The 21,358-nt window shown below is 48.4% G+C and overlaps 1 protein-coding gene across 2 annotated transcripts in view; it reads left to right on the top strand.

The window, feature by feature from the left end:
* Window positions 1-21,358, top strand: part of Afap1l1 (actin filament associated protein 1 like 1) — a 53,152-nt gene that overhangs the window by 16,505 nt on the left and 15,289 nt on the right. Inside the window, exons 2-11 of one of the 2 annotated variants that reach the window (XM_051200747.1) lie at window positions 6,384-6,512; window positions 7,389-7,472; window positions 8,207-8,304; window positions 9,369-9,477; window positions 12,303-12,401; window positions 12,954-13,165; window positions 15,901-16,080; window positions 17,944-18,036; window positions 20,353-20,446; window positions 20,663-20,815. In XM_051200747.1, the coding sequence (XP_051056704.1) occupies window positions 6,384-6,512; window positions 7,389-7,472; window positions 8,207-8,304; window positions 9,369-9,477; window positions 12,303-12,401; window positions 12,954-13,165; window positions 15,901-16,080; window positions 17,944-18,036; window positions 20,353-20,446; window positions 20,663-20,815 (1,251 nt within the window). Of the gene's footprint in view, window positions 1-6,383; window positions 6,513-7,388; window positions 7,473-8,206; window positions 8,305-9,368; window positions 9,478-12,302; window positions 12,402-12,953; window positions 13,166-15,900; window positions 16,081-17,943; window positions 18,037-20,352; window positions 20,447-20,662; window positions 20,816-21,358 lie in introns of those variants that run through there. The other variant, XM_051200748.1, reaches the window with a different exon arrangement.

Here is a 21,358-nt window from a genome sequence, read left to right as displayed (position 1 = left end):
GTTAAGAGTACTTGTTGCTCTTCCAGAAGACTGGGATTAGGTTCCTAGCACCCACATGGTGGCTTACAGCCATCTGTAACATCAGTTTCAGGAGGTCTAATTATCTCGCTGGCCTCTGCCAGCATCAGGCTTATACTGGGTAAATAAACATACATGCAGACAAAACACATGCTTAGAAATATGTAAATAGATCTTTTTTAAAACTCTGACCACATTAAATGCCTGAGGGAGAGCTCCATCATGGTGTGGTAGGGGATAGCAGTGTGGCCAAAAGAACAGAGGTTTCTGTAAGGGAACATGGCAGAGTAGAAAGCCGAAGGGAAATCTGAGAGGTCAGAAACACTTAGAATGTCTGGATAAGGACCAACCAGCATGGGCATCCTGGGCAAGGTCTCCTTGGGTCATGGGGAGATTCCTCTTCCCTTTATCTCCAGACCCCAACACTCAAGCTCACATCTGGTATGCTCCCTGCCTTCCTTGCAGGGTAACCGCTCAAGGTTCTCATAGGCCATAACTCATTAATGGGCCTGCGTATAGAAACAACACACAGAGGGTTGTCTCCACCTTCCTTCCTTCTTCCTTCCTTCCTTCCTTCCTCCTTCCTTCCTTCCTTCTTTTCTTCTCTCTCTCTCTCTCTCTCTCTCTGTCATGGTTTTTTGTTTGCTTGTTTGTTTTGGTTTTGGTTTTTCTTTTTTTTTTTTTTTTGGTTTGGTTTGGGTTTTAGTTTTTTTGAGAGAGGTTTGGTCTGTATAACAGCCTTAGCTGTCTTGTCGCTTTGTAGCAGGCTGGCCTCAAACTCACAGAGATCAACCTGCCTTTGCCTCCTGAGTGCTGGGATTAAAGGTATGTGCCACCAAGTGCTGGGACAAAAGACGGCTGTCACCACAATGGGCTGACATCTTGATGAAACAGTTTTAAAGAAATGCCTGGGTTTTTGGGTTTTTTTGTTTTGTTTTGTTTTGTTTCTCTCCGAAGAGATGGCTATGAGAGGGAAATTGGGTCATTTTGCTGCTTGAAAATTTGAGGAAGCCAAGAGGGAGGGGAGGGAAGAAGGGAGAGAGGGAAAGGAAGGAAGATAGGCCCTTCATAAAACCTCACGGGTGGCTCTTCTTACTTTCCTGTTTAAAATTAGGGGCTTCTCTGGCTGCGGACAGGGTGAGTTGTCTTTGTGATCTGTCTAGAGATCTGTCAGGTAGTGGGGGTTGGGGAAATGTGGGCAGGGCTGACCTCACCCCCAAAGGGAGCCCAGACCTGTGGCTTGCAGAAAGATTTGAGATCTACCTGATGGCTCTTTTAAAATGAAAATTAGATTCATTACCTTTGAGCCCTTTCTGTACACCCCACATTCCCAGTATCCCTGCTGGAGCCCTGTGCTTCTTAGCTACTAAGAATCCTTCTGGTTGAAGCTGTCCTTGAAGCTGCTCCAGGGCTATGGGCAAGTGACTATTGGGAGCCTGAGGCTTAACCTCTGATACATGACATCCTGTTTTCATTGTGTTTCACTGGAGACTGTGGGGAAGCAGTCCCTAGGTCTCCCCAGGAACAATACACACTCAGAAGTCTACTCGTAGGTGTACATGTAAATTCCAATTTTATTTGAGAAACCTTCATACAACCCAGAGAGTAATCACTCCTCATCTTGAGGAAAAAAAAAAATCAAAGACTTATGAACAATTAGGCCTTTTTTTTCCCTGTTTGTCTGACTTTAGTCCTTAGAATTCATTATACTGTTCTAACAATAAACTAAACCAAATAAATTTATTCTAAATAAACTTTAGACATAAAGATTATTCTGTCCTGATGTGCCAAGCCCTTACACGATTCTGTGGACTTGACTGAGGCTAAAGAAATGACAGACAGACAGACAAGCTGGGATCGGGTATACTAGACCCTCTGGTTAAGAAGATGCAGTACTCTGACAGCTAATTGTGTTTATTTTATAGAGCTGAACAAGGAGGCAGGGTATATGGTGTGTGTGTGTGTGTGTGTGTGTGTGTGTGTGATGTATGGCTAGATCAGGAGACAGGTTTAAACTCTGTTGGGGGCCAATCTTCAGATCATAAATGTGGACATCTGGGAAGAAAGGTATGGCAGATGTCTTCTGTATACATGCTCAGTTTCACTCTTGGACCAGAGGAAGGCTTTGCCATGCCTCTGAGCCTGTCCCCTGAGGAGCAAGGAGACTTTGCCATTTTCCCATGGGTATGAGGCTGTTGCCTTAGACATGACTGTGCCCATGTCAGCAGCACACATTCACTCATGCTGATACCGTAGTCTGTCCCACCAAAAGCTCATGTTACCTGGACCAGGAGTAAAGGAGAGGGATAACCTGTGAACATGGGTGACTGAGAACAACAGAGGCCTGGCTCACGGGTGACATTGCCGGTCCCGCTAAAGAATCATGTCCCCTCACTTGACTTGGAGCACCTTGAGTGAGATGAGGAGCTTTACTGCTTTCTGCCACTATCATTGCCCAGACCTGTGCGCTGTCCTCATGGACAGAAGACTGCCAGAGTCCTTGTTCTTACCGCCTGCCCCCCACCCAGCACCTTTCTGGGGGCAGACACAGATGAAAACTGACTGTCTAGCATTATCACTATTTACTTGTGGGTCAGCAGCTATTAGTACTCTATTTGATAAGAGATTGGAAGCTTGGGAAAGTTTAGAAATTTTCCCAGGATCCTCCAGCTGGAAAATGACAGTCCCAGGAGAGGAGTCTGCCGCCTCTGGTCTCTCTGACATGATTCCTCTTAAGCATCAGACTCAGGAAAAGTGTGTTTCACACTGGAGATTTCTTTTCCCTCAACTAGTTGTGTGGCCACAGTCACACAACCTCTCAGACCCTCGCGTTACAGATATTTAAAATAGGAGAGCTGGGCTGAGTCATCAAAATATCGTTTTCATTAGCAGTGCTTGTGTGCCATGTGTTAAAATAAGTCTAACCTGTTGTCCACAAATCTCATCTGGTCAGTGCTTTGGAATCCACTTGTAAACATAAACAACTCTGACCACAGCATACAATTCAGCAATCATTTAGTGAGTGTTGGCTATAGGAACAGCAGGGCTTTACCCAGTCCCCAGAGCCCCTGAGGCTTTCTCTGGGAGATAGGAGGCACCACAACCTGGGTAGCAGTCCACACTCTCCATCATTTTCTCCTTAGCCCCTCCTTCTCTGTCAAGTTGATTCCAGTGATCCATCTTTGTTCAGTAATAATCAGTCCTTCAGGTGGGGGAGGGAGGTGTCTCAGTGGTAGAGCGCTTACTTGCCTAGCATGTCCAAGTGCCCTGAGTTTAATCCCCAACAAAGGGGGGTAGGGTACTTAGAGAAGTCAAGGTTTTATGCGTGTGATCCTGTCAAAGACCAGGCAAGAAACAGAAATCACCTTGTAGAGCTTAGTACTAAAGCCTCTGTGATAACTCAGGGGATTCATTCAGAAACAGTTGTTCCTGTAGAAAGGGCAACCAAGCTGTGATCAGAGCAGTAAGTGTAAGTGTAAGTGCGGCTTCCGGGAAGGCCAGAATGATGCTGCACTTGGGCATTTGCCTGGGGATTGGAAACACCTGGGGATCCCAAAATATTTTCCAGGGGACCATGAGATCAAAGCTGCTTCCCCACCCCCACCCCCAGACATGGTTTCTCTGTGTTACAGCTCTGGTTGTTCTGGAACTCACTTTGTAGATCAGGCTGACTTCAAACTCACAGAGCTCTGCCTGCCTCTGCCTCCCAAGTGCTGGGGTCAAAGTTGTGTGCCACCACCATCCACCTTCAAAGCCACATTTTTGTTGCCTTGTTATTGTTGTTTGTTGCTATCTCAGTGTGGTTTCAGTCTGGTGTCTAGCTCCCTGGGCTCAAACTACCTTCTTGCCTCAGGCTCTTGATGCCAGAACTGTCAAGCCTGACTCAAAATTATTTCAACAAAAACACTAATACACAATGTGCCTCCTTCGAGCTCCTGCACAAATGTGCAGGGAGGGACAGTATCTAGGGGCACATGAAGATGACAGCTGTGAGGGCTGCTGGGATGCATGTGTATCTTTGTGGTGTACCAATCTCTTGGTTTAATTGTTATGCAGCATTGATAGGCACACCCCACAGCAAATGAAAGCTTATTGGGACCCTGAAGAATTTCTAAAAGTATAAAAGAATTTTGAGACCCCCCCAAAAAAAAGTCAGAATGCCTGGTGTGAGGCTGTTCTGCCCAGTACCCCCAGAGTGCCAACAGAGTGGAATAACAAGTATTCAGTGCTCTATTTACACCATGACAGGCTCCTTTGTGGATGGTTAGGTATGAATGTGAATATCAGAGAGAGAGAGAGAAAGAGAGAGAGAGAGACAGTAGAGCAACCAGATTGACATATAAAGTCCAGCAAATGTTTTGAGATTATCTTAACTGAAATCCATGTGTCCTGAGGTCCAGTGATGTCCGTGATTCCTTTGGAAAATACTGCCTTCCAGGCAATGGAAGTTCGGCTCTATTGAAACTTAATAGTTCCTGCTCTAAAGAAGGGAGCTACTACCCACTCAGACCCTCATCTCTGTGGCACTGGAGACTTGGGCCCTGGGGACAACAGGTATCCTTCTCTGCAGCTTTGGGAATCACAGCTGGAAAGCAGTGGGCTCCACTCCTTCGAAAGTGTACAGGTCCCTCAGCTCTACTCGGCCTCGGTAGGCATTCTGGAAAATAGGTCTCCTTGTCAGAGCACTCACTGCAACCTGGTGGGGATGAGTTAGGAAGTGCTCAGAAGGTAGCTACCACAGTGCCAGTGGCTGGAATGTTCCTGAGGCAGTGGTCCCATCTGGATTGTCAACCTCATCATTTACTCCCAACTTCAGGCTAATGCCTAATGCCACAGAGAGATGGCATCACTACCTATCCCCAACAGTGCACTGTACAGAAGACATCTGTTTGAAGCAAAGGCCAGCATGAACCACTCTTCAGAGCAGACTGCAACCTAGACTCTTAGAAAGTGAGGCACCTAGTGTAGCCCGCCCTTGGGAAGCCTTTGCACATCCAACATGAGTAGGGTGAATTTCAGGCAGCAAGAATGCTGAAGTGTGGTATAAGAACCTTTCATGGCCTCCTGCAAGGTGTGTTATGGTTAGCCCATGTAGAGAAGAAAAAAACTGAGTCACTGAGAAGTTAGGTAGCTTGTAGAAAATCCTACAACCCCGAATTGAAGCCTAGTACTCTGACCCAAGATGGCTAAAATGAGGACTCTCCTAGAACCAAGCCTTTGCAGATTCACACCAGCACCTCTTTGCCTCCTGGGGAGGAAAGATACCAGTGGATCTGAGAATCAGGTCCTAAACAGAAGTCTAAGACCTTCTAGTTGCTTCTGGGTGTTACCTTAAAAGTGAGGTGATCCTGACACCTACCTTGATTGTTGGTAGGATCAAATAAGACACTGCAAGACAGTATAGTTGTCTGGCCAAGAGAACAGGGCAAGGAGTCGATGGAGACTCGTAGCTATTTGTATTTTACTTCTTCACGTCTTCATTTCGTTCTTTATATAATGGTGACAATAAAATGCTTGATCTGGGCTTTAGATGATAGAAGATAAAGACTTGTTAGTACAACGCAAGTTACCATGTACAAGTGTCTGTCATAAAGCAGGAATTTGCTACTGTTGTGATGAAGCTGGCCATTGGCCCTAAGACAAAAGAAGTCCTATATGGGACAGAGAAATGTCAGTGACATCATGGTTTTGGTGTCTTTAAAGGACTCTCTGCTCTGAGATCGTGTAATTCACTGGGGTCTCTGACCTGGGAACTTGTCAGAAGCACAGAATCTCAGCTCCCACCCCAGACCTCCTGAGCCAAAATTTACATTTTGGCAAGAATCCACGTGATTCCTGTGCACACTTAGGCTCTAGATGCGCCAGCGTATGGGTGGAAAGAACAGCAGTGATCACTTTGGGTATGGAGTAGAAAGAGTTAATGTTTCGTTTGGCTCTGGCACAGGAAACAGAAGGTTCCAGAGATTGAAGCTTGTGAATGGATGAAACAGGAAGGCTTCCTTCCTGCCTGTGTTCTGGGCAGCTGGGGACTCTGGCTGAGATATGTTCGGAGCTCCTGTGCCTGCAAATCAGGCTGAGGCAAAGAAAGGCCATCCTGCTCCTGCTCAGGGTGGCCTGGGCTCAGATGTGCCAACATGGACACCCCTGTCCTCAGGCCAAGGCCATCTGAGGTCTAAGGCAGAGTAGGAAAACCAGAGGAAAGCCACTGGGTTTTGAGTAGGGTCCTCCTCAGAGCGGCCTGTGGGACAGCTGAGGGGAGGGAGCTGTGTCTCTTTGTAAACAAGGCCTTGCCTTCTGGCCCCTGCCATCCCGACCTCCAGTGGGTGGGGCAGATCTTAACTCAGGGCCTTACTGTCCCTCCCCAGTGCTGGAGCAGCTAATTCCAGAGCTCACTGGGCTCCTCAGCCTCCTGGACCATGAGTACCTCAGTGACAGCACCCTGGAGAAGAAGATGGCTGTGGCCTCCATCCTGCAGAGCCTGCAGCCCCTCCCAGGTCAGTCCTGAGAAATCCTGCTTACACAGACAGCAATGGTACCATTCACTCCAGAGCCTCTATAAGGGGATAGCTAAGCCTCAAAGCATAGCAGGTACTGTGCTGTGACCCGATATGCTCATCCACCCAGGCCCCGCCCCTCCACTGCAGTTTTGGTTTTGGTTATGTCCTTCTGCATCCCCCACCCTCCACAGACTCACACAGAACATGCATACTTATATATTCAACACACATGACTCACAGCATAACACTCACACATAATGTACCACATATACTACATGTTACATACAGTAAGCACTAAATATACCATACATACAGCACATACACATATAAACACATGCTTTAGCTACACTATAATGTATACATGTGTGTGCAACATGCAGTTGCAAATAGACTGCACTCCTGTGTGCTCTCTGACACATGCATTACCACAAGTAAAACAGTTCCCGTGACTTTGCACATGCCCCCTCTACAACCATGCAAGTCTGCCTCACTACCTACATAGCAGCTTGCCTCAGCCCCTCTGAGACACTGCCATTCAGCAGACATCATACTGTCTCTTCATAACTAACAAACTGTACACTGGAGTCTGAAGGATGAGGTTGAAAGTCACCACTGAGCCATACTCTCCTCAAACAGATGTTACCTGCTGTCTCACAAGATCATTGGGGGGGGGGGCTGTGGAGTGCATGTGACAGAGACAAAGGTTCTTCTTCCCCGGAGTCCTTTTTCCTCACCCGAGCTGGCCTATAGCAGCACTAGGCTTCTGGGTGCCCATCCATGTGCAGGCAGAGATCACAATCACTGTAGCGATGCAAACAGGCGCAAAGAGGCGAGGTAGCCTTCCCTCCTCACTGATTTGTCCTCCTCCCTCAGCTAAGGAGGTCTCCTTCCTGTATGTGAACACTGCAGACCTGCACTCAGGGCCCAGCTTCGTGGAATCCCTCTTTGAAGAATTTGGTAAGTTCCCTGTCCTGACCTTAGCCTTGGACACATACACACAGGTACATGAACACACATGTGCATGTGGGGTCCCAGCCTTGTGTTGCTCTTGGCTTTCGCACTGAGCCCTTAAGTCTCCTCGGGCTCCTGTGCCCAGGCAGCTCTGAGAGCCTGTGTCTGTAGTTAAGACCCTACCCCAAGCTCGCAGGAGTGAATGTGCACAGCATGGAGTGGTTACCTTGCAGCCACCGCCGTCCATCAGTCATGGACACTGAACCTGGCTGAGAGGTTCAGCAACTCAGCAGAAAATAGGAACCATGACAGGAGAGGGTAGCTGCCTGAGCCTGAGAGCAGCCAGCTGGCTTGTGGGAGAGAAGGTGCCATGCAGCCATCCTAGAGAAGAAAGTACTACATTTAAGGGAGATGTATGGTCTGGGAGAGCTTCTGAGACAACAGTCCCTGTACAGCAGAGAGACACCGGAGCCTCATATACATACACAGGAACCCCCTTACCTCCATGTCATATTCTCAAAGACCTCCAAAGCACCCCACAAAGATATTCTACTGTGACCTCTGTCTGGAAGCCAGGCAAGACAGATTAGTACAACCAGCCTATGGAAGAAGGCCAGGGCACTCACTATTCATCTGCTTGTGCAAGTTGCTAATGATGGAGAGAGCAGGGCCTGCCTTCACAGGCAGACCTCTGGACCCCAGACCCAGCCTTCTTTCTGCCACCTTGGTTTTCTCTGTAGACTGTGATTTGGGTGACCTTCGGGATATGTCGGATGATGGGGAACAACCCAGCAAAGGAGCCAGCCCTGAGCCAACCAAGAGCCCATCTCTGAGAAGTGTGAGTCCTAACCCTGTCTAGCAAGGGTGAGGGAAGCTGTTGCTGTAACCCCGGGGCTGCTGCTGCTGGGAAGGACCCTCTTTTCTCCACTGTGATGGTTAAGGGCAGATACAGTGCTGTGTGGACTGTGGCGTGCCTACTGTGAGTCCTGCAGAGTAGGAAAATGGTGACGAGCCTAGTCTGTGCCCTTTGGCCCAAAGGACTTCACCAGCCAGCCTCAGGTTATCTGCACAGGTGAGAGGGAAATCTCTAGACCAGGAAGGGGGACTTCTGCCATCCCCACTGCTCTGTGAGAGGCTGTGTGAGCCAAGCACTTTTCTTGGAACCTGAGTCCTCACACCTACAAAGTAAAGGGTTCGATCTAGTGTTCCCAGCCGTGGGACTACAGTTAGAGACAAGCTTTGCTTGTCAGCCACAAACTGTTAGCATCAACGCCTCTGTCACAGGTACTAGTTGTCAACTTGGTATGCCCTTTACATGCATACAGACACCAAATGTGCGTGGTACACTTGCTGTCCCCATTTTACAGATAAGGCTCTGAAAAGCTGAGGTCTCGGCCCCAGATTTCACTGCTCACTGAGTTACATGCCTCGTGTTGCTCCTTGTGTGATAGCAGAGCTCATACCAGTGTTGGAGAAATGTGGCTGTTGTCCACTCAAAAGCACAACAGCCGCACTGGGCAATTTACAAAACTCAAGACACTGCAAAGGAGCTCTGACACCTGCAGAAGCAGAACAGCATGAAGAGGTTCTCAGCTCTGAGTGTAGTAAATGCTAGGGGCTGCACCTCACACAGCGGCACACGCTATAATCCCAGCACGCAGGAGGGAGATGGGAGCATGGCAGCTCAGGTCCAGCCTGTACTACATAGAGACCTTAAAACACAAAATCAGCCTAGAGCGCCACATTCAGATGCCTCGTTAGTACCCTGGTCTCCTGCCCTCCCTCCCTTCCTCTCTCCTTCTCTCCTTCCCTCCCTCCTTTCCTCCCTCCTTTCCACCACCTGTTCCCCTCTGCTGTGTTCACAGCCTCCCTGCTTCACAAACCTTATTTGTTCCGCTGCAGACAGCTGATATGCCTCCACCCCTGCCCAACAAGCCCCCACCTGAGGACTACTATGAAGAAGCCCTTCCCCTGGGGCCTGGCAAGTCCCCCGAGTACATCAGCTCCCATAGTAAGTTCTGGTCCCCTCGTAGCCTACAGGATTCCCTCAAGAAGCTGCAGGTCATAAGCCACTGCCTGCCCAGCTCCACTACCCTTCCCTGGAAGGGGCTGCCCATGAGCCCCTAACCGTGGGACCAGTGGTATGGCCCAGGGGCTTGGCTTCTAGTCTCAGTTGTGTGGTTTGAGATGGACCCTTGTCTTTTGAGGATCTCTGTCCTCCATCCTCAACAAGGAGACACCATCTCCAGTCATAACAAGAGTGCTAGAACATAAGTGACAGCCATTAGTCCTGCTTCCCAATTCTGTATGTGCATATGGATGGATTGTGTTACCAAGTCAGGACATCATAGGATGTGGCCCATGGTTTAAACTGAGCTTCATAATTCAGCCTCCAACCCCAGGGAGTCATACTGTAGTACAGGCAGAAGTAGTAGAGGCTTGATTTATATATAGTTAAACCATCTTTTTAAAAACTATGAATATTTTGTTTATTATGATCTACTTATACCATAATGCTTGTAAAGAGAATGCATATATGCATATATATGATTTATACCTAAACATATAAAAAACGTTCTGTGTATGTACTCTTACTGATGAGATAAATTACCTTAGAAAAATCTCTTAAATTAGCCACAAAGGAGAGTCCTTGTTGTTCCACTGACTTCCCCGTGTGCGGCAGGTGATCCTCCCTTTGCATAGAGACTTGATATTACACAGGGAACCAGGGTTCAGATGCCCAAGGATGCGAAGCTGAGTTTGCTGCTGGTGATGTCAGTGTTCCATTTCCCTGGGACCCTGTAGCACAGCAGTCAGTGTTCTGTACCTGCCACACAGGTCCACTCCGATCAGAAACTACTAACTCACCTGGCACATGTGAATGACACATCATGGAAGAAAATCAGGCATAGAACACGGTTTCATTTGTTCGTTTTTTCTAACTCATGCAATCTTTCTAGGACGTGCACGAAACTGGTAGCAGCACTTTTCTATGGGAAATGAATAGAAATCTAGGTGGGACACTGGGCAGATAATAGTAACAGGTGAATGTGGTGTGTAATTTGAGAACATTTCTTACTTAAGCTAGTTTGATGGCATTCATTAAAATCACAGCTACTAAGAACCTGAGGCAGGAGGATTGCTTGAGTTCAGGAACTTGAGGCCCCTTCTCAGCAGAAGATAGAGAAGGAGGGAAGTAAGGAAGGGAGGAATGTGGGAAACAAGCAAATCTGGGTGAAGGGAAATACTCTTTTATCAACACTCTTTTTGCACTGCTTGTATCTTCCCACAGGCAAAGGTATTTTCATGATAAAATGGATTAACTGTCCGCACAGTCTCTAAAAGTGTCCGTCCATGGGGTTGTGTGCACTTAGCATTACACAGCACCTTTGCTGTCTAGTCCATGAGCATTTTCATCATCCCCAAAAGAAGCTGAACCATGAAGCACTTCCTCCTCAGTCACTCGCTGCTGCTCCTTCCCAATGCCCCCGGCCTTGGGCAGTCACGTATCAGCTTTCTGGCAGTAGGGCTTTGCCTGTTCTGGACATTTCGTATAAATGGAATCATCTGACATGTGATCCTTTTAGATCGACTTCTCTCACTTAGCACAGTGTCTTCAAGTGTTGGCATGCTCATCAGCACGTGCTTCCTCCGACAGCCGATACTCTTTTCTAAGGACATACTGCATCCAGTGTATCTTTGCATCAGCTGATGACGTTTATGCTGTTTACACATTTTGCCTGTGGAGAGGCTGGGCCAAGTGAACTGTGGCCCTCTTCAGGCTATGAGTTTCCAGTTCCCTGTCACAGAGGTGAAGCAGGCAACTTTTCCTAGTTGGTCCATTAAAAGCAAAGGAAGAAGGGAGGGACAGAGCTTGCTGGGCCCCAAGTTGCATGTCGAGCACCCTGGCAGGAAGAGGCTCCCTAACCTTCCCAGAGAGCTTACTTCCTTCATACAGGGCAAAGAAGCCCCCTCCTAGGAAGGCCAGAAGGGAGGACATCGGAAAAGACCATTGACCCATTGAGGGGAGAACCTGCTGCCCAGCCAGCCAGAGTGTCCTCCCCTCACACGCATACAGTGTTCAGTCATGGTGTTAATTTTGCCCCCACATGTCCCACTCCCCCATCTGCCAACTCCCCCAGTCCACCTTGCACATCATGCTGCCAACATGTAGGCCTCAGAGAGGCAAAGGCAGGATCTGAGCCTTGCTTGGGAGTGAGCCGAGTATCCCAGTAGCTAGGGATAGCAGGACAGCTTTTCTCAGGAAACAGATGGACAGGAGGAACCTGATGACCTAGAGCCAGCGCTCTGAAGAGCCATGTAATGAGTGAGCGAGCCAGCCTGGGTGAATGAAGGCATCCGGCTCAATTCTGAACCACCCTCAACAACTAGCAATCTCTGTGGGGGCCTACTGCCCTGTGTGTAAAACGCAACCAAGCCTCCTTTCTTACAGAGACATACCTCACACCCTGCTGTACAGAGACCAGAGCTATGATGAGGACATTCACACACACTCAATGCCATTGGGAGATGAGAGGAAACATCTCTGATCTGGGTCTTAAAGGGTAGGGAGTAGTTCTCCAATAAAAGTGTAGGAAAGCACAGAGAATCGGGTGAACACAGGCCTGGAGGTCTGGCGGGGCTCGGCAAAGCAGCTTGCAGTGACAGGTATCTAGGTTAAGTGAGGAGCCACAGCAGACCAGATGTAGTAGTAGCGCCCCGCACCCAGGCTGAGGCTTCCCTGAGTCCCCACTCTGTCCCTGGGCCTTTCCCAGGCCTGCCCCCTGGATTCTGCCCATATTTCTATAAGCTTGGCTCTTTCTGACAACCTCACAGATGGCTGCAGCCCTGCCCAGTCGATTGTAGATGGCTACTATGAGGACGCAGACAGCAGCTACCCCACCACGAGGATGAATGGAGAGCTGAAGAACTCCTGTACGTACCAGGCAGCTGCTCACACAGCTGTCCTCCTGAAGAGCTGGCCCTGGGCATGCACACACCCACAACCCCTTACCAGACTGTGAACACCTGACAGGTCTCAAAGCCCTAGTTCTCAGTGGGTTCGGTGGTGAAAACCACTGGGATGGTTTCCTTATTTGTCCTGGGGACTTGGGTTTTGAGGATGGCCTGAGACAATGGCTGTGGATGGTGATGAGGTCAGAGCAGTAACAGAAGTTTACTGAGCACTTACCAGAATGAGGCACTTAGCTAAACATTGCCCGTGTCGTGGGGTCCAAGGCACCAGATGAAGTGGTGTCTGGTATTTATCATGACTACTTACTGATAAAGAACTCCAAGAAGTGAAGTCACTAAGACCCCATCACAGAGGCCAACCCCAAGCTTTTGAGTAAGGCCTCTAGTCCGTCCTTGTCCTTCCACTGATTCCCATGGCTCAGGCCCCAGAGTAGGCTGCCTGCCAGGGTTAAAAGGGCCTTGTGGGGGTGAGGGGACACAGGGACTGAAGGTCCTTTCCTATAACGCCCACAGACAATGACTCCGATGCCATGAGTAGTTCTTATGAGTCCTACGATGAAGAAGAGGAGGAAGAGAAGGGGCGGCGGCCCAGGCACCAGTGGCCCTCTGAGGAAGCCTCCATGCACCTGGTTAGGGACTGCAGGATATGTGCTTTCCTGCTTCGGAAAAAGCGCTTTGGGCAATGGGCCAAGCAGCTGACAGTCATCAAGGAGGAGCAGCTACTGGTGAGTGCCTCCCTGGAGGCCTGTGGGTGTGTCCTTAAGTGCCTGCTGGTGTGAGTGGTCTCTGCACGGAACCTAGGGCATGGTACATGAAGCCCCAGCACGTACACACACACACACACACACACACACACGCACGCACATACACATACGCCCTTTAAAATCAGATGAGGCATACCTAGTTTTTCTTTCCAGAATTTCTCTTAATGACTTTAAAACATTCATTGTTCTTTATTATGCAAGTTAATGCACTTGATTCATAAACTAGGGGAAGGGCTAAGAATGTAGCTCAGTGTCCAAGTACTTGCCTAGCATGCGCAATATCAGAATTCAATCCCCACTACCACAAAAATAAATAAAAACAAATAAATAAATCACTAGATGGGGGAGAAAATGATTTGTAAAGACATATCTCTGCTTATCATCCCAATGATTGGGAGGCTGTGGCAAGGGGGATTTTCATGAATTCAAGGCCAGCCAGGGCTAGCTACATAACAAGACCCTGGAACGAAACAGAGCAAAAGAATGAATGATTTTCATTGACTGAGAGGAGCATGGGCTGCTCCTGCAGAGGACCTGGGATTGATTCACAGCATCTACATGGTGGCTCACAGCATCTACATGGTGGCTCACAGCCATCTGTGGCTCTAGTTCCGGGGGATCTGATACCCTTTTCTAGCCTCCTCAGGCCCTGCACAAACCGGGTGCATAGGCAGGCACAACCCCCATAAACATAAAATTAAAATAAAGTAAGAATCATTCCGTTTCCACCCTTGTTTTCACACGTCTGTTTATAAAGCAGTGGCTCCCAGTTCATACTACTATGTAACTCATTCTCCCTTAAAGGAAGCTTTTCTTTTAATGCACTGCATCTCGTTACTGTTGTCCCTAAAGAAGATGCACTGCCAGGTGATAATGGCACACACCTTTAACCCCAGCACTACAGGGGCAGTGGCAGGCAGAGTTCTGATTTCAAGGCCAGCCTGGTCCACAGAGTTAGCTCCATAACAGCCAGGACTACACAAAGAAACCTAGAGTAGGAACATAATTGTAGGAAAAAGCAATAGCTGCTTCTCTCTCTCTCTCTCTCTCTCTCTCTCTCTCTCTCTCTCTCTCTCTCTCTCTCTCTCTCAAGTGTTTTGCAGGGAGATGGTCATGCACCCCTTTAATCCCAGCATTTGGGAGGTAAGAAGCAGGTGGATCTCAGTGAGTTCAAGGCCAATCTGGTCTACAGAGTGAGTTCCAGGACAACCAGGACTGTTACCCAAAGAAACTCTGTCTTGAGAAACAAAATAAAAAAAGGGTGTTTCGGTCTGTCTGTCGGCCATGCTTACCACACATGGCTTTGAAACCTTTCTCACCATGGCCAGTGAAGACTGGCCACAGGCCAGGGCCAGTCCAATGGTCATAATGGGTGTGTTTCCAGCTCTGTTTGTTTGGTTTGGTTTTTTGAGACCGCCTTCCCCTGTGTAGCCTTGGCATTGCTAAAACTCGATCTGTAGACCAGGCTGGCCTTGTACTCACAGAGATCCCCCTGCCTCTGCCTCCTGAATGCTGGGCTCGAAGGTTTGTGCCACCACACAGCTGCGTTTTCATTCTTTCACCTCCTTTCTCTATTAGATCGATTGCCCGCTGCCACCAGGCCCTCTAACCCAGAGGGTACAGAGTGACCAGAGAAGGCAGCCAGTCTCAGCCCAGCTCCAAGGAGAACGCTTTAATAATTCTTCAGTACAAGCGGGGCAATGGAAGGGGATTAGCTGGAGTGGGATGAGAGAGTGACAGAAGGGTGACAGTGATCAAAATCTGAACATGTATGGAAACGTCGTTCATGGTGAAACCTGTGATTAGGATGCTAAAAGCTTAAAAGGGGGGAACACAGCTAGCTCAGTGGGTAAGGGCATTTGTTACCACACCTGACCTGAACTGGACCCTGAAACACACATGGTTTCAGCATGTTTGTGTCTGGAGGCTACATATTTACTGTGGCACACGCGTGTCCCCCATCCCCATAAATAAATATGAAAAAAAATAAAAAGAAAAACACAGTCTGATTCCTTTTAAAACCTAGTTGAAAGCTCTAAATGAAACACTAGCAAACAGAATCTAAATGCTTATAAAACACAGGACTACTGGTTTATTCTTGTAACACAAGGGTGGCTCAGCATTCAAACTACCCTCCCCCACTTGCTGTGTGTGTGTGTGTGTGTGTGTGTGTGTGTGTGTGTGTGAGAGAGAGAGAGAGAGAGAGAGAGAGAGAGAGAGAGAAGAGAGAGGACACCTTACCAGTGTATGTCCTACTGAAGGAAGTGTCTCTCCCTCCCACCCCCAGTATCCACTTACAGATCCACTTCGTAGCATTGTTGTCAATGTCTGTCTGTGTCTCTGTTAAGGTTGGCCTCCCTGTAAGACGCCTGCCTACCCCAGGTCAGCACTGTGCACCTGCCAGGGTCCACTCCTAATGCTCTGCCATGGAGCCCGTTCAGCTGGCATCCTCCCAACTCAACCTATTTGTTCTATGGTTCTTCAGACCACATGGTCTTCCTCCTATTGTGCTATAGTCTGCCTTTTCCTCATGGACAGCTGTGCTGGAAGAGTCCCAGAGACCCCTCTCAGGCTTCTCATTGTGAGATGCTGCTCACAGTTGGGCCGAGGGTGGGGAGTCTACTCTGTGTGTGAGGGTGTCTTCCCTCATCAACCCTCTACAGCAGGAGGTTCTGATCCCCTTTCTCCACATACAGTGTTACAAAAGCTCCAAGGACCGGCAACCACATCTGAGGCTGGCGCTAGATGTCTGCACCGTCGTGTATGTGCCCAAGGACAGCCGGCACAAGCGGCATGAGCTGCGCTTCTCCCAGGGAACCACGGAGGTGCTGGTCCTAGCTCTGCAGAGCAGAGAACAGGCTGAGGAGTGGCTGAAGGTACACATGCACAGGACACACGGGTGGCTACCATCCTGCCTTCCCTCCCTTCTTCTCTTTCCCCAAGCCTGGGGCTGTAACCTTGGAACTACCAAGCCTTATCTAGAAAAGAAGGGATCCAGGGGACCCTGTGCAGGAGTAGGGCTCATATTAAATAGGACTTGGATATTCACAACAAATATACCTCATATAGGTGGTCTATATTTTCCAGTTATTTAACTTTCCTATACAGCAAGCTACACTCCTGGAATGGTGTACTTGATGCCTTTAAAAACTGATGTTATCATTAGGCCAACTAGGCCTTTTAATTTAAAATTTAATTTAAATTAAAAATAGGGGGAGAAGGGAACCCTTTCTTGTTTTCAGATGGGAATGTGCATTGTTGTAATAGCTGCTGGAGTCCAGCATCTTTATGGTGTCATAGATCCATGAAGCCACCATGTACTAATCACTTTGTACCATGCCGTGTTCCAGAGCCTCGTGTATATGACCGTTAGGGCTGTTATTACTTACTTTCAAAGCACAGAGAACTTAATGTGATTGCCAAAGGTCACAGACGGCATCGAGGGATTGGGACCAAGATGTGAAGCTAAGTAGATCTACTCCAAAGTAGGCCTGGTGGCATGGGAAGACTTTGGTGGTACATGGATTTGAGTTGAGTTCCAGAAATAATCAAATTCACTAGCCATGAGATTGTGCAAATGACATTACTTTCCTGTGCCTCGGCTTCCTCATCTGTTAAATGGTTCTTTTAAGGAATGGTCAAGAGTTGCCCCAGTGCCTGCCAGACAGTAAGGGAACAGTAGCTTCTGTGAGTGAATTGGTTAGCTTCTGACGGTGGTGGTCATAGCACTACCCTGCCCCAAGTCCTTTCCTCAGGCCCTTCATCCATCTACTCCACTGGACACCCTGCTGTCCTCTCCTACCTTCCTGATGGAGCAATGAAGCCAAGTTCCTCCTTTTACCTCCTCCTTCCTTCTCTCTTCCTTCCCGTGATAACCAGCTCTCCCAGAAATGTTTGGTATTCACATGCCCCTGCTTTTGTGTCTAGAGGGGAAGGAAGGGAAAGAAGTCAGAAGTAGGAGCCTTAGGCCCAGAGTTCAAAGGGATCTGCCTGGCCATGCTGGTTGTCTAGCCTAGTCCAAGGCTTACCTAGCAGGCAGCCATGACACCTACCTTGGGGTCTGTCTCTGCTGTGTCCTACCAGAGCCTTTACCTCCCTGGGTCTCATCATCCTCACCTGTAACTTGAGGGTCACAGACTGCTGTAGGGATAAATGTTGCTGTCTAGGTGAGCATCAGATGGTGCCTTAGCCCAGGCTATCCTGAAACTCGATCTATAAACCAGGCTGGTCTCAAACTCATTCTATAGACCAGGCTGGCCTCGAACTTCCTTACTCACCTGCCTCTACCTGAGTACTGGGACTAAAAGCAAGCACTACCACGCCCAATTTAGATGGTGACTTTTTAGACTTTATCCTCTGCATGCTTATGCCTAGGACCCTGAGGAAGTGAAAGCATGTCATTGAAAGCAAGGTGGGGACCCCAGCTGCAATGAAAGTCCTAACTGTCACATAAGCAAACCCCCACCCTTGTAAGTCTTCAGAATTCACGTCTGTCTTATCCATGACCTTGCCCTCCTCAAACAACAGAGAGCTGTTCTCATGGTATGGATGCATGTGGCAAGCCCTTTCAGACAGGCTCTGACAAGTCCACATTCCTGCAGCTGGCTATTTCAGCCCTACTCTGCCTCCTGGTGGCCTACTCCATCCTCACAACAGTCTTGATCCCACAAATCCCAGCCATGTTTCTATGCCCAGAGCTTTCCAGGGCACCTATTCCCAGCCCCATGCTCTCTTCACAGGTTATCCGGGAGGTCAGCCGGCCATGTGGGGGAGCCGAGGGCTTAGAGGCTCCCAGGTCCCCAGTCTTCCTGTGCAAGCTGGATCAGGACAAGGTATGTCTGTCTCCTGTTGTCTCCTCTGGAAAAGGCTGTGGACACTAAGCAAAGGCCACAGACTCACAGGCTGGTGGTGAACACACACACACCTGTGGCATCATACAAAGCACCAAAGTGTCAGGTACTTAGTCAGCTTAGTCTCTGTAACAACATATCTGCCATAAACAGCCGAAAGAGGAAAGATTGATTTTGGTTCAGCCCCAGTCAGCTGGCTGCATGCTGCAGGCCTTGGGTGAAGCTACGCATCATCAGGGTACTGCATTGCAATAGTAGGAATAGGTGGGAAACATGTAGGCAGGCATTGCAACTCACCTCATTAAAAAAAAAAAGAGACAGAAAGTAAACAGGGAGGAGGAAGGGACCAGGTGTGTATCTTCTCAGAACATGCCCTCCAGTGACACCTGGCCTAACCAGTTCCACTGCCTCCCATCAGTTTCAGATAGTTAAATTTAGCCCCGAGTAAATCCACTGGAGGATGAGAGCCCTTAGGATCCAGTCACTTCTCAGAAGTCCCACTTCTGGAATGCTTGTGTTGGAGACAGAGTTTCAGAAGGGACTGCAGTAACCAAGTCCCATAGTAAATAAGGAACAGCGCTAGCGTTTAAGCCCACACAGGCTGGCTTAAATCCCACTAGGGACTCTGCTACCGCAATAGAACACCCTGCACAACCACTGGGCAAACCCTATAGAGAAGGCTCCACCCACACCAGGCCCTATGCCGAAACCAGTATGAATCCTGATCCCACTGCATCTACAGCCATGAATCAAAACAATCACATGGTATCATAACTGCAACTCTGGGTATAAGCTAAGAGAGACAGTGCCAGGCTGCTGGTGAGTGCCAGGGAGACATGCTCCTGTCTCAGACGTTCAAGAATAGTCCTAAGGAACCATGCTTCAGACAAGGATGCAAAGGGCAAAAATAAAATAAAAACTACTCAAAGCAGCAAGAATTGGCAGTAGAGCAGAGAAAATGTGGGACCGGAAGTGGCTGGCCTGTGTGGCATGGTCTAGAGATGGGGAGCCCTTAGATCTGGCCCTGGACAGGGACGGGAAATGGAACTGGAAGCTTGGGATGGCTGGAGTATTAGGGAACATGGATGAAGTCAAGTGAAGGAGAAGCCAAGCCCTGCCCACATTTAGCTTTAGCTGGCTGTAAGGCCGGCCATAGGGAAGCAGCCCTGGGAGAGGGGTGTGACTATGCAGGAACACACCATGGTACACTTAGCACTGGGAGAGGGGTGTGACTGTGCGGGAACACACCATGGTGAGGCCTCTGGTGCACTTCAAAGGCTCAGAAGAGCAACAGTAGGGCAGGCTGCGCAGTGGAGTTCTCTGCCATGGTTGAGTGTACAGGAAGAGGGTAACTGATGTACTTGCAGTGGTCTTTTTGTTGGAAGCTGGGATGTTGTGTTAGTGGGTCTCTTTCCATGGGATCACAAGGTTGATATATCATCCCTGAGTTCATTACAAAGTGCTCACAGCCTGCCTCTGTATCTGTTTCCTGTCTTGGTGTAAAAGTTACTACCTACACACTGTTGCAGAAAAAACAGAGCTATAACTTCAGTTTCGAAACCTACAGACAAGATTCTTCAAATGTTTGGACTGCTCATCCACTTTCTGATAGGTGTCTCCCCATTCCCACAGCTAACAAGAAATAGTGGTATAATTCCTTCCATAATTTCTGTTCTACCTCCTTGTAGCATATGAGTTTATTAATGAATCAGTGAAAGTATGATTACTCATAGACTGGCAACAAAAGTGTGTGTGTGTGTGTGTGTGTGTGTGTGTGTGTGTGTGTGTGTGTGTGTGTTCATGTTCCTTCATTCTCTTATTCAGGGTAGAATTGTAATGGATGTCTACTGATCATTGATCTTATCACAACTCCTTTGAAAACATATTTTAGCTCACCCTTTTTTCCTGTATGCTGTCATCCCTTTCTGGAACTTCATCCTGATTAGCTTGCACAGGGGCTCTTCAGCATCCAAGGTTGCCCCCCTTGTCCATCCCTACAATGCTACTGGATTACATCCACATCCCACATAAATGCTTGTCCTTCTCCCTGTCACCTGCCAGATAGAGTGCATATTCCAGGACATTGCTGTCAATGCATTGTAATTAATGATCTCACTCTTCCGGTAGACTGTAACATAAAGATATGACCATGTGTAAGTCATCACTACCTTCTTGATAATACTGGTGTGGTATCAAGTACATGATAACTATTGCTTGGAGAATTGAAAGAAGACTGCACAAATAAGGGAGTTCTTCTGAGAGTCCCCCTGATATGAAGCTGTCTGTGTCCTTCCCCAGAGATTGTCCCAAGAGAAACAGAATTCAGACTCTGACAGCCTGGGTATGAATGACAGCAGCTCCACCCTCAGCCGCCGAGAAGCCTGTGAACATGGTAGGAGTTTCCACTTGTCCATGCAGGAGCATGTCAAAGATGGGAGGGATTTTGCAGGTCCTGGGGACCTGAGTAAGGCCCCTGGGTCTTTCATACCTGGGATCACAGGCTAGTCTCAGTGTGTAGATTGCAAGGGCTGCTGGGAAGGCCAGAGATGGGTAAAACTGGGAACATGGCCTCCTTCCCCATCCCTGTGACCCACTCCTATGCTACCAGGCAAAGGGAAGAAGAATAGCCTCGCTGAGCTAAAGGGCTCCATGAGCAGGGCTGCAGGCCGAAAGATCACGCGCATCATCAGTTTCTCCAAGAAGAAGGCGCTGGCTGAGGACCTGCAGACATTCTCCAGTGAGAATGAGGTTCCGTGCTGTGGTAAGTCCTGACTCAGAGAAGAAGGTAGGGCATGCCCCTGAACCCAGGTTCCCGGAGCTGATTCCAGGAAACTGTCAGTGCAGGGACCCTGGCCCTTTCCTCTGGATAGCTAGACTCCACTCTGTCAACATCCACACCTAGGAAAGGGGAAATCCGTTGACCATCTTATCTAGAATTCCTGTGAACTCAATCAAACCACCATCCCTCTATAGGCTTTAGTTTCCTGTGCTAATATGAAGAGGAGAAAATCCACAGCGTTTAACATGCCAGGTATGCTAGCCTTGGTACTACATACCCGTAATTCCAAAACTAGGGAGCCAGAAGCAGCAGGTTTGAGACCATCTGTGTCTACATAGCAAGTTCAAGGCCAGGGGTGAGCCTGAACTACATGGGCCCCATCTGAAAAAAACAAATGGCAAAAGTATATAGGTTTCATTTATATGTATATGTAGCTTATATCCTGCCTTTGTAAGCTAGAAAAGGTAAAAGTTACACAAAAACACATCTGCTACCTTTATGGAGCTGGAAGGAGTTTAACTCCGT

Source organism: Phodopus roborovskii, unplaced genomic scaffold (assembly GCF_943737965.1).
Source record: "Phodopus roborovskii unplaced genomic scaffold, PHOROB, whole genome shotgun sequence".
NCBI classification, from domain to species: domain Eukaryota; kingdom Metazoa; phylum Chordata; class Mammalia; order Rodentia; family Cricetidae; genus Phodopus; species Phodopus roborovskii.
This window is presented reverse-complemented; position numbering and strand designations above follow the sequence as displayed.